This window comes from Rhea americana, unplaced genomic scaffold (assembly GCF_003343005.1).
Source record: "Rhea americana isolate MKP2758 unplaced genomic scaffold, rheAme1 scaffold_339, whole genome shotgun sequence".
NCBI classification, from domain to species: Eukaryota; Metazoa; Chordata; class Aves; order Rheiformes; family Rheidae; genus Rhea; species Rhea americana.
The window spans coordinates 586649-600379 of NW_028186467.1; the positions used below are offsets into that span (position 1 = coordinate 586649).

The 13731-nt window shown below is 34.5% G+C and overlaps 1 protein-coding gene across 4 annotated transcripts in view; it reads right to left on the reverse strand.

The window, feature by feature from the left end:
• Nucleotides 1–13731, reverse strand: part of CASK (calcium/calmodulin dependent serine protein kinase) — a 218202-nt gene that overhangs the window by 115756 nt on the left and 88715 nt on the right. For all 4 annotated transcript variants that reach the window (XM_085311301.1, XM_085311303.1, XM_085311300.1 and 1 more), the window contains exons 4-5: nucleotides 7445–7522; nucleotides 3861–3933 (exon numbers count right to left, since the gene is read on the reverse strand). In XM_085311301.1, the coding sequence (XP_085167427.1) occupies nucleotides 3861–3933; nucleotides 7445–7522 (151 nt within the window). The remainder of the gene's footprint in view (nucleotides 1–3860; nucleotides 3934–7444; nucleotides 7523–13731) is intronic.

Below are 13731 nucleotides of genomic sequence, written 5' to 3' on the forward strand. Positions count from 1 at the left end.
GCAGTCTTATCTACTTAGCTGATCACGCGTTGAAAACAAACTTTCATGCTTACTGACACAAACCTCCAATTAAAATCTTGTACATTTACATTTAATCAACAAGCTTGACTGATATCAGTTATTTTATTCATCACATGAATGTATACAAGCTTTCAAACTACACGGAAATCATAAACCAAGGTTTGACTATTTGATATATCAAAGGATAAAAACCTAGCTATTAAATATCTTTATGTGATTAAATTATCTTGTATCACTTATATTAAAAGGTATTACACAGCCATCACAATATAGGTTGATATACTGACGACCGTAAAGTCTCTCAATGTTTTACTGATAAAACAATTCAGTTGAAGGTATTGCAAAAATGAACAGGTGAAGGAAATGCACTTTTTACAGAAAAACTTTGTAACATATAATGCTTAAAAATAGTCTGTTTCTTAAGGTGAATCACATTTTGCTTTCAAAAACTAGCACAAAATTCATCTAACATCATCAATAAGTTTAATGCCTTGCTAACAGGTAATTCATTGAAACTGTCAAGACAAGATAAAGCCAGAGCTAGTAACTGCTCAAAATATTCAATACTGACCAAATGTGACCATGAGAAAAAACACAATGTAGCTATAAGTAGTCCAACATCACGTCAAGTGTCATTGGAAACATTTAAGTTCATTTATTTATAACAAAAATGTCACTTTCAGCTTTTCAAAACATAAAAAAAATTCTACAGCACAGAGTTTAAGGAAATTCAATAATTAATGTTATCTCTCACAGTTAAAAGTTGTAGTGATATATTATTACTTTTTCTTTTTCCTGAAGAAAGATGACTTGTCTTTAGTTCTTTTAAATCTTGAGGTACGTTAGTGTCTTCAGTAAGTTGCAAGAGCTGGGCCTGTTTAGCCTGGAGAAGAGAAGGCTCAGTGTCTACAAATATCTTAAGGGAGGCTATCAAGAGGATTGGGCCAGACTCTTTTCAGTGGTACATAAAGATAGAACAAGAGGCAATAGAACAAGAGGCAATAGGCACAAACAAGGAAATTCCACCCGAATATACGGAAAAATGTCTTCAGTGTAAGGATGACAGAGCACTGCACCAGGTAGCCCAGAGAGGTCGTAGATTCTCCTTCTCTGGAGATATTCAACACCCATCTGGCCGCAATCCTGTGTAACGTTCTCAAGGCGACCCTGCTTGAGTTGGGCTAGATGATCTCCAGAGGTCCCTTCCAATCTTGACCATTCTGTGATACATTGTAATATACAAGACGACTATCTTCAACTGTATTTATGTTAAGAGGCAGATTTATCTGACCTCCTGAGAAAACCCACTTTGATGCTGCTAAGTTAATCCAATTTCTTATTTCCTTATCCCAGTAGGTGAAGTAAGAGAAAATGCTATCATGCAGGAGAGACTGTAGTAAAAATGGATATACGGAAGGAAGAGATAGGCCATTTTTTCCTTATTTAACCTGTCTTTAATCACTTATCACTTTTTAATAACGATTTTAATGAAATATCTGCATAATTGTCTATACTGACTGCTCAAGAGAAAGTGGCTGACTTCCATGACAAATAATACTCAAAGTCTCATATGGCTTTTAGTATAGAAAAGAACACATTATTCCTACTACCATTTTCTGTTTTTTTACATAACCACAATTCTGCATACAAACTACTCTGTAAGAACATTTTGGATCAAAAAGAGACCATTTCAGTGTTGATACTTTCTGAAGCTCTCTTTTAGATACTTCTGAACAGCAAGGCCTTGATAAAGAGAATGGCTGAATCCTATTTTATCAAGTTGGCATACTAGGAGTAAAATGTAGTGATAAAGAAAAATGTTTCTGAGATTCATGGTTCTGATGCAGTTTTCTACTCTCTTGCATTAGAATTTTCTGCTTTAGTTATAGTAAGATGCAACTTCCAAGCAGTGGATGAATGCAGCATCACAATGAGTGAAGATGAAGCAAAGATACAATTGTAACTGATTATGATTTTTAAAAATGCTACAAAGAAACTCAAGAAATGCCTGGTTTTGTAGCAAATTAAGAAAATTAAGACAGTCAGAAGCCATTTTAAGAAAGTTTTTCATATTTGGTTCTGCCATAGGAGTTGAGGCTAATGGAATATGGGAGTTTGTCATAGGCTGCAGTCATAGTGGTCCCAAGGCTCTGGTAGAACCTTTTCACTTACAGAAGTCTGGTGAAGTCTCTGGCATCAAACTATAGCAGACTGAAGTATTCCTATTCTAACTCCTTTTATCTACTCATATAACTTGGAAATCAGTTAGTTAGACTACTTCCTTTTAAAACAACATCTACAGTGACATCTAGAGATGGGATATTGCAATTAACTTAATAATGCTCTACACTCAAATCTATGGTTACAGTATTTCTACTCGGTTTTTGTCAAGATTAAACATTATATGGTGTGGGTGGGGATGAGTGGATAGGTATCTATCTATCTATCTATCTATATCTATCTATCTATCGACACATTCACTTCAGACAGTAAGATTAAAAATCTTTACTCACTCATGTAATCAAATAGTTTTATTTCCAAAGAATGATATTTAATAAAACACATTGTTTTTAAAGTTTAAGTCTGGATAGGCTGCAAAATAAATTCACTTTCTACTGAATGAAGCCCTTAAAACAGAAACTTATTTTTTTTGAAGAACATGGCCCAACAAAAACATATGCAGCTTTCAGGATGCCAAAGCAATGTAAAGATCTTGTTTATTCTAAAATTCTCATGTGGTATCAAATGCATCCTAGTAAACTAGGAGCTTCAAGATAAAACAAGACCAGATATTCTATTAGTGAGGAAACAGATGCCTTTAGAAACACTTGCTGTAAGAAATGACTCAAACTTTTGAGACACCAAACAAATTTAACACAAAACTCTCTTATTCTATATGGAATAATCTTCTTGGTTTTGGAGGGAAAGGGGGAAAAAGAAAAGGAAATAAGGAATTGGTGAAATGCCTGCATACTTGAGACCAAATAACTGCTTAAAAGTAAATCATCAGTTCAATGCCCATACACACCACCTGTAGGATGCATGAAGCATACCTCACCCTCTGTCATTTCTGTTCACTAGAACCTAAGCTTCATTTCTCAAACTGCACCATCATCCTCATTAGATTTTTCATTAATTGCTATCATACTTGACTCAAATCAAGCCAGAAAAGCTATCTCAGAGAATAAAATTTACAAGGAATATGTATTCAAATTAAAAGAGAGTCAAGCCCAAACGGTTAGATTAAAACTCCTAATTATTTACGTCAGGGTATTTTAGGATAAGCTAGTACCATAAATACTCAAGAAAACAGTACAAAATTCACTAACTCAAATATCGTATGTATGTAAACTTCTTAAAGATTGCATTTTTCCTCCTAAACTTGATCATATTAGAGAAGTTTTCAGTACAATAAATATCTGGAAACTGTCGGCATAAGTAGGTAATACTATGAATATTTTCACATTTAAGCATGAATATACTTCTCTGAAGACATAGTATGGCTGAAAATTGTCATTATGCTGTCAAAATGATGTTGTTAATCCAGCAATACCAGTTTAGTTTACACAATTAATTTATACCAACAAGACAAGAAATGTAAGTCAAATGCAGTCAAATGCATTTGTACCTCCTAAATGTTCCACCTTGACAGAATTATCCATAGACTTTTAATTTCACACGATACAGTAAGAGTAAGCACACACATGAAATAGACAGAGTTCCCATACTGTTCCCGTGTTCCTCTAAATTACAAAAGTTATAAACATTTAGGTAGCTTATATTATTGTGGTGAGGGGAAGGGGAAAAAAAAAACAAAAAAACAAAAAAACCAGCCTTACCTTCACATCCCTGTGAATTATGTTATTATCATGACAGTAACGCAGCGCTTCCAATATCTGTCTCATGTAATGACTGTGAAAACCAAACACATCATACATGACAAACCTGCAGGAAAAGTTATTATACATATACAACAGACTAGTTTTAAGAGACTAGCTGTATAATTGACCAACTTCCTGTTAAAAATACACTTAATTCAGTAGCACAGGGACTATGTTTATAACAATGAATAATAAAAATCTAAAGTTTGAGGGCTATTCCATTTGTGGTCAAGCAAAAATCAGGGATGAAAATCTGCATTTTCTATTATGTAAGGGTTTGAAATATTCAATAATTTTGTTTCACGTGAAGAACCCAGGAATTCTCAAGATGTTTTTTATAATGAAACATAGAAAGGAAAAAATGACTGAGTGCATGACTGATGTAGAAGAGACAGAACCAAGACTTTGACTTGCCTCAGGCAGATGAAAGACTAACTTTTTTCTCCCCCTGTGTCTAAAGAAGCCCCTAACAGACTACTGACTGTATTAGGAACATTTCTCTCTCTCTCTTGTTGACACTCTTCTACCCTGCACAGTAAATTGTCACTGAACTACTAATGCACATGCACAGAAACGTATTCTAGTAAAAAGGTTTTGTTTCTGGCCAAAAGAAATTTTGCACAAGAAATCTATTACCAATTCTAATTTTTACTTAGAATGATACAATAGATTTTTTAAATGGAAGATTCATATACTTACAAATTTACTATAAAACAAGAATTATTATTAGGAAAGAGATTGTCTTAGTCATATTTTTTACTGTGAAAATCACTTATTTCCACTTATCGTAAAATGATAAAGCATACAGTTGTTGAATGATACACAGAAAATCTGTAAGTGAAGAAGGAATGACACAAAAACCTAAATGATCATGGAAAAACTGATAATGAAAGTAAAAATGATAGTATCTTCTATTACAACAATTTTATTATGAAATAATTCTGTGAAGGCGGAGTTTCTTGGGAAAAAAAGTGATAAGATTGTTAAAGAATACTGGACTGAGGCTGTCTAGAGTTAGTCACTTAGCATAACTCGCTTAGCATTAGTAGCTAAATTTGCTGAAATCTTAGGCCATAAGCTGTGGACTTCTCACCTAGTTAAGTAAAAGAAGGCCTCAAATCTGGTTCAAGCTGGAAGATAAGGAAGCCTACTTTTCCAACAAGGGAAGCTGCTGCTGCAGAGATGAGAGGAATTTCTTTACAGCCTGCCTAGAGGCAATAAAGGGACTCAATGAAACAGGAGAAGACCTCAGTCATAAATTTTGCAATTGATCCAAACCATTGTGTGAGGGGCAGGGAGATTTAGATTGTAAGGGTATAATGGCCCAGGAATTTCTTTGTTTGTGATCTCTCTTCGGAGGCACCCAGCTCCTTGAACTGTAATTTCTGCACACGTGCCAATAAAACTTATTTGCTTTAATTCTGGTTCGAATTTCTGTCTCAATCTTGAAAAACAAAACAGAGGAACTCATGGGCTTTGAGCTCCAATTATTGTGCCACTAAGGACAGATGAAAGTCCTGCATCAGTAAATGCAAATGCTTTTTTCTTTTTTTTCCCTCTGAGTCCAGTCTTTCATAATTTTCTTTTCCACTAATGTTTTCGTGGACCTCTAATCCTTTTCTTAATTTCACACTAAAATTGAACTTTACTTTAAACACTTCCTAACATTAGGATGATTTGACTTCATCTGATGCTCTCTGCTGGCTTTCTTTCTCCTCTTGCATCATATATAAAACCCACTGAAGAATTTAAGTGACTAGAACGCTACGATCAATGTCTTTGATTAAAGGAAAAAAAAAAAAAAAAAAAAAACAGTAGCATCAGGTTGGATACAAAACCAAAAACAAAGAATTTCCATTTTACCACAAACTGAGCAAACATATCCTGACATAGACAAAGAAATCACTATTGATAATCGATTCAGGCCTGTTTGAAGTTCTCTTCACTGAAACATAGGTTACTGGTCACAATCTTTGATTGGTAACTCAGGTTACTGCCAACGCTATTTGTAGAAACTTGATTAATTAGGGACGCAGGGCTCCCATTCTACTTTTACCTCTTTGACTCAGCAAAGGTCTTCCACAGTATGTCAGTTATCCTATGTTAGACTACTGCCATATAGATAAGAATTTCTTTCAGCTTCAGATCACCCACCTAATGGAAATGCACTCTTCTACTGTATTTGACATCCTTCCTGCATACACATTCTCAACTAATTATTCTGCCACCAATCTCCCAGATATCCAGGTCAGCTCCATACTTATGACTTCTCTTATACCCCAAACCATATTTTGTTATACCTCCTTCCTTCTCTAGCTCCTCTAATGCCTATGTTGCATCTTTCATTTCTTCTCTCTACCTTCTAGAACCTTTACTTACTTTCTATTCTGTTTCTCCCAGGTAGTAACCTTCTCCCCTCCAACTCTTTCTGCTGCCATCTCCTGACACACCTCAACCTTATCTCCCTCTTCTGTTCTCTCCTAAAGGTTATATTCTCTCAGTTGCTTCTCACCATAAAAGTAACATCCCTAAGTAATAACATTCTATTTACCAGCAAAATTAATGATACTACCTTGTATAAGAATAGTACATAACATAATTGGGAGGAATAGATGGATTTTCCGTATCTCCCAGAGGCACTCAAATGATACTGATATGTAAAGGAGAACCTGGCCTATTCATTGAAACTATAGCAAGAGTTTCTCGAAGTTTTAATTTTATCAGATTATTCACAAATTCTCTCTCAGGTTCTTCTTCACTATAATTTATGAAAAATTCTCCATCTGCATCTTTCAACATAGTTTCCAATCCTTCTAGAATGATGCAGCACATTGTTTCTTCTGATATCCCTCATAAAAAGGCACAGTATTTTTTTTCCCCCATGCTATGTATGGAATCTCAGCTAACATAACATCAGATGATGTAAAATCTGACTGAAATGATACAACCACCAAATCTGAGTTCTAGAGATACTTCAGGGAATTAAGCACTTAAAAATGCATTTAATTTAACACTAATTACATGGAGTTTTGTTGTCTTTTTATAATTTTATGTTTTGATTTTAGTTCACCTGATAAGTAAAAAGTTGAAGTGAGCACACGAGGAGTGGCTGATTAAAAACAAAACGAAACAAAATCAGCCAATCAGAACTCCCCTCAAAACACACCAAAAAAACCCTCAAAATGACAACAAAACAAAACAAAACAAACCTTTCAATCTAGCAAGACCAATAAAATCACTCCTATCAGGTCAAGCCACTTAACATCACAACGTAAGAGCCTCATTAAAAGGCAAAGACAGAATTAAATATTGAATGTGAAACACTTAATAGTATTTTCTTCAATAATTCCATCCAAATACACAGATAATAAATAATAAGATGCTCTGAAATTTTACTTTTAATTATGCTTATTACCATAATAACCAGACTATGGAAACACGATTATTTACAATACTTCCACTTCTAGCTACCAGACTGTCTAACAGTATATTCTACTCTCTCCTATTCATCCTGTGGGATTAGTTAAAATTATAATACATACCTGGCTACAGCCTCACTGTACACAAACCCAGCATCTGCTCTCTTCACAATTTCAAAACACAGATCTGCTCCATCCATACTGCAGGCAGAAAGACATGGAAAAAAAAGCTTAAGACAGATAGCTACAATCACTTGCATAAAAATGTTCCAAAAATCTATTCATTTCACTTATATAAATCTCATATAAATCTTATAAAAAATAATCTGTATGCACAAATAACATAATTAAGTAAAACAACAGTTAATAGCTATATCTAATAGAATGTGACTTACCACATTTTATGTCCCTATTCTCATATAACAGTGTTCCCAATACTTTATTAGCAAAACCACACATTTCTTCTATTGCTTAAACTACTCATTGAATAAAATGTGCATGACAGTAGAAAACCAATGCCTTGTACAAGGCTCCACAAGTTAACAATTAAGGCATGATATTACCTTAAGTGTGTTCTCAGAAGCAACGCCAGTACAACCCTACAATAAACACTTTAGCTATACAAAAATCTTATTCAAATTCAATTTTAAATGGTGATTTTCAAAAAAAAAAAAAAAAAAAAAAAAAAAAAAAAAAAAAAAAAAAAAAAAAGCCCTACACCACTACACTATATCACTAACTAATAACTGATACTTTGTTCCTTTTCTCCCTAATTGCCTCTTCTGATAACCTAACTTTCCACTTTGGATAGTATAACATTTGTAGAGTCAGTAATATTACTTTCATAGTCTTTAGGCTACAATTAGGCTACCATTTCTCCACCAGAGAAATTTGATGTAGAATAAGTGTCCTCCTTTTCTTTCGCCTGTAAGTAACTTAAGGTAGATTTATATCTAAAAATGTTCATTGCTTGATGGGGCAAGGAAAGAGTTACAAGAGTTAACAGGAACAATGAAATCATGTTTTATAATTCAAACTTAACAAGGCACTTGCAGGGATGTTAATTATAACTTCTGTTAGTTTCAGTCTCAACACCTTTTCTTTTTCCTCTCTACCAAAGACTCAAGAAGAAAAAGCAGATGTTGCAGGACATCAAGAAAGTCAACATTGTCAGGGTCTAAGAACATAATGAAAAAGTAGGTCACTGCGTACAGGAACCCTCAGATGTTCCCTAATTTTTGTTACTAACAGTTTATCTTAGTGCTAACTTACTGCATGGATATTGCTACTAGATTCCATCTGAATTATTTCTCTCAAAAGAAATCAGAGACATTGCATCAAAGCAGATCTTTATATAAGATCATCATAAATTCATGTACTGCTGCATAGAAGCACTTTTGTAAGCTATCCAGAACCTCAGCATACAACCACTTTTACTTCATGCTACACACCTTTAATGCAAAACTTCTGCTTACGCAGTCACAAATGATGAGCAGAAGCTCTAATTACCAAATACTTCCCCCATACGAAATAAACTGCAGAAATCTATTATCACATGCATAGAATACTGACAACTATAAAAGACTGGTGACCAAAAGAAATGCACATTCATTTAAGCAGGGGGCAAATTTCTCCAGGCCAGTTACCTGAGCACCTGGTACCATCTTTAGATGTAAGAAATCCTACAAACTACTGTGAACCTACATTGTAAAACAATGGCAGGCCATCATCACATCAATACACTCCTCCATAGCTTTTTCTAGTAGTTTTTCTGTCTTGGTCCATTGCAGACAGCAACCTATACACCCATCTAAATATCACACAGACAGAGGTATACTACACTATGCCACACATTCGACTGCATGGCAGTGACAGAGTCAGGTACAATGTTGAACTGAGTCGGAGAATGTTATGAAACATTTTTTCTAACTGAGGCTGCAAAAGTAAGAGTCAGCCTCATAAGAAACCCCAGAATATTCAGTGCATTTACAGACTAAAAACTCAGTAATGTCATGACCGCTTAAAAGACTTTTTTGAAGCAACTAAAGGGCTTGTGATGAAAGAACATTAAAGTCTTGAGATACTGATGACATGCAAATTCAAGAAGTCTCGAGTCAACCTAATGGTTATCAGCACTAGGCATGTGAAAACTGTAAAAATTAAACAGAGCTAAGTTAAAATCAACTAAAATAAGCACACAAATTGTATATATATACATACATGCAAACGCACACATAATCATAGAGTCATAGAAAAAGTAAGGTTGGAAGGGACCTCTGGAGATCATCTAGTCCAACCTCCCTGCTCAGCAGGGTCACCTAGACCATGGTAGACAGGGTTGCATCCAGGCGGGCCTTGAAGATCTCCAGAGAAGGAGACTCCACAACCTCTCTGGGCAACCTGTGCCAGTGCTCTGCCACTCTCACAGTGAAGAAATTCCCCCTCATGGTCAGGCGGAACTTCCTGTGGTTCAATTTCTGTATATGAAAATATACACTAATGATGCAATAAGAAACCTGAAGTTAAAGCACTCAATCTCAGCGTATGTATCGGTTGATACCAGCAGAGGGCACTCATGGAAGCTGCATAAACTGACTCAAATAATTTAGGGTATTTACACTGAAAGTGCCAGCTGCTGGTTTGAAGGCATCCTTTCAACGCTTTAAATTGAGACATTTTTAGAATTTTGTTGGCAGCCAAGAGATGAATTTTGGTGCTCTTCATAAACTAACTCATTCCATTTACAGTAACAAGTAATGAACAAACCTCTCTGAATAATACATGATATTTGAATAATTCATAAATTACAGTTTAGCAGATGAGCTTAGGAGAAAAGTAATTTTGAATAGATATGCTTGGAAACAATTTTCTCCTACTGCTTTCACACCAGTAGTCCAACCTCATTAAACAGTTAAAAAGTAAAAAATAAACATGCTTAAGACGACTGCTTTCGTGGTAATATAGAAGAACTGCTGTACCTTATCTGAAATCTTTAATACAGACTCATCTAATGTGAAACCTTAGAAAATCTCCATGTCAGCCAGTATCATGAGGTTATATGAATATATTCAACTTTACAGTGATGATTTGTAAATTAGTTCATGTTTATATAAATTCTCAAAAATACAAGTATAGGAATTAAAACATTATATTAGTTCCTTCACATGAGTTTTGCCTGATATCCTGATATCTCTTTGCCACAAGCTTAACTTGTCTTTAAGCTCTCTAACACTTCAATCAATAAAAAGTTCAAAGCCTATCAGTGGGAAAAAGAAAGAAAAATAGATAAACCCAAACCAAATAATTGCCTAAACCTTGTTTCCACAGGAAATCAGGTCACAATGTACTGGGTATGTGTAATACATAGAAAACCAACCAAGAATACCCCCCTCCCACATGTTTACTCATGTAAACATGGGTTTTATCTTATCAAAAATATCTGTCATTATATCAAAGAGTTTGATGCTCAGGGTACTTGATAGTTTAGTGGAATTTGTTTACCCTAAGGCATTTAAAATTAGTCATTTCAGACTTTTTTTCAGTCCACAGAAAAAAACCCAGCACATCCAGAAGTGCCTCAGATTTAGAGGTCTACAATTTTTAAACATTTAAAGTTAAGATAGACAGAATCTTTAACTTAATGACTTCCCTAAGTGAACTGTAAACTTTACAAAACTGATTTGAAATTCTTCCCTTGCACTGTATATTTTGAAAGTCCAGCCCAAATGTTAAATCTAGAAGCCTCTGAAACTTGCTTTCAGTAATTACTGCAACCTGTTTTGATGCTCAAAAAATGTAGAATTTAGTTTTACACATTACTTTTAACAGTTAACTTAAAACTTTTTTTTTCCCCTAGATCAGGTACTATGCAAGCATGAACAAATAAAATCACATGAGGGGAAAATACAGTGAAGCCATATAAAAGATGAAGGATTCCACACGACACTGCATTTCAAAATAAAATTACAACTGGAGTCCTAAAATGATGAAAAAAAGCAGGTTCCCACACCATAAACGAAGAAACTGCTATTTCACAGTACTGTATATATTGTAGGTAGCATTTTTTTCCCTTTTAACATTTGAATAAAGCAGCATGACTGAATGTATCAACTGTCAATTAAATGCTCATCAGCTTATGTTCATAATAAACTCAAGTAACTGCAACCATTTTAAATTACTGTTTTTATAAATCTGAAATTTTAAAACTAAAGGATTTTTACATTTGTTAACTAGATTAAATTACAAAGATATGTATGTACAACTATATAACTATATATACAACCTAAGTGGTAAATCTAAGCAAGATCAATACATCTAACGTTCCCAAGATATAAATCCCCCTTAGAATGCACTAGGAAAACTAGCACCACTTAAGTAAGCAAAGTGGTGGGAGAATACCCTGTGAATAAGGTATTTGCAGTCTATTCCCTACTCATGTATCTGAGCTCTTCAGCATTGCTAGTCCATGTACTTTGATGACGCTGAGGATAAACTGCTCATCATGTACTCCAAGTCTAAAATGTGGTTTTCAGATGCTTCAAATGTAATAGCTGCCTTGTTATACAAATATTGTTAATAAATGACCCTTATCAAAGCGCCTTCTCACTGATAAAGAACAATGGCCCTTAGACAAAAAGGAATAAGAGACTGTAAAAGCAAAAGCAGGAGTTATATATCAAACACAAAACACTACTCTATGTAAAACCAGTGCTTTTTCCACTACATGTACAAGCTACAAAGCAGACCTTACCTTGTGACAGGGACAGTATTGACTAGAGTAGCATATTACTAAACAGAAAAGCACATTTTTCCACATTTCATAAATGGAATTTTTAAACAGCATGGCAGTTCTACACTGCTTTGTTCTAAACACGGCAAATCTTTAAAAAGATTGGTTTCATGTATTTTGATGCTGTAAAATACACTCGAGGTACTTAAGGTAACTACACACTTGTATTTGGTAAAACACTTGTATTCAGTAAAAGGTCACAGTTAACTCAAGAGTAATCATAGATCACTTGATATACAGCTGTCATCAAATTAACACCACAGAACAAGAAAGTAAATTGACATTGTATGATAGAAATTGCAGCTGGGCCTATCTGTACAGCCTGTCAGGAGCCTCCAAATAACCTCCTCCATCAGTGGAAAATAGTCCGTTGCTCCATTAAAAACTTTTTTTTTTTTTTTTTTGGGGGGGGGGGGAGCAGGCTTCAATGCTGCTGTTCATGTTCTTCAACACTTCTGTGAATTGTGACTTGATTTTTTTAAGTTTATTTTAAGCATTATTTAATGAAATGAAAAGGTTTTAATGAACCTTTAAAACTGGGCATAACTACACTTTTCCCTGAGAAGTACAATCTCTCGTTGTCATTAGACTTGCAGTGCATTTACTTATTTAAGTTGTACCTTTTTAAAATGGAAGATTTGGGAAGATATTCAGGGTCATTTTAGCAGCTGCTCTATGTAGCTCACGGCGTAAAAAACAGTAGTGGGCAGTGAAGTCAGTACATAAACTATGCTGATACTTAAGTTATACGACATGTATTGCAGCTTCTAATACATAAGAAGTGCTATCATTTATGTGCAATTGATGACACAGTTTTAAACTCAGTTATTGTCTATGACAGTACTTTTATGTACTGGTTCTGAATTAGCTCTCATGCAAAGCAGCTGTCCACAAATAGGCTTTCCAACAGCAGCTGGCTGTACATCTCCTCTGCAGATCTGCATTGTCTTCCCTCTTTCTGTCCTTTCAGAATAACTAGCCTCTAATAAGATATATTTATTAATTGTAGACAAAACTTAGTTGCAAAGCAGTTAGGTTTCTGATAATAACAATATAAACAGAAAGCAACACAAGAGAAAATATATTACTTAAACACGCACAGATGTTTCTCTACTGAATTGCAAGTTTCTTATAGCAGTCATGATTACACACTATGCCACTAACACAGCCACAGATCCAACTACACAGCTTTACTCCACAGCAAATGCAATGTTCTGTTAAATCCTTCACCAAAGCATCCCCTCTAGCATAACACATTTTGCATCAATCATTTGTAAAGAACAGTGACAGAAAAATGACACTGTAGGAATACTTGTTCTCAAATTTTAATACGGAATGTAAGGGTTGTGGTTGCAAAGTAACATACAGGTCAGAGAAGGCACATGCTGTACAATAAAGAATTATTACCCTTCAGGTACTTTAGCCTCTTATTTCCTTCTTTCAAGTGACCTGAAGTTAGCTACAGTATTTGTGTTGTAACCCTAATTGTTCAGACTTATTTTTTATGTATAACAATATAAATGATTATAGCCTTGTCATTAAAAGATGATTACAGCTTTTGTCTCATATTTCTGAGCTACCACCACGATAAAATTTTTTTTGTATTTCAAAATCTTATTAA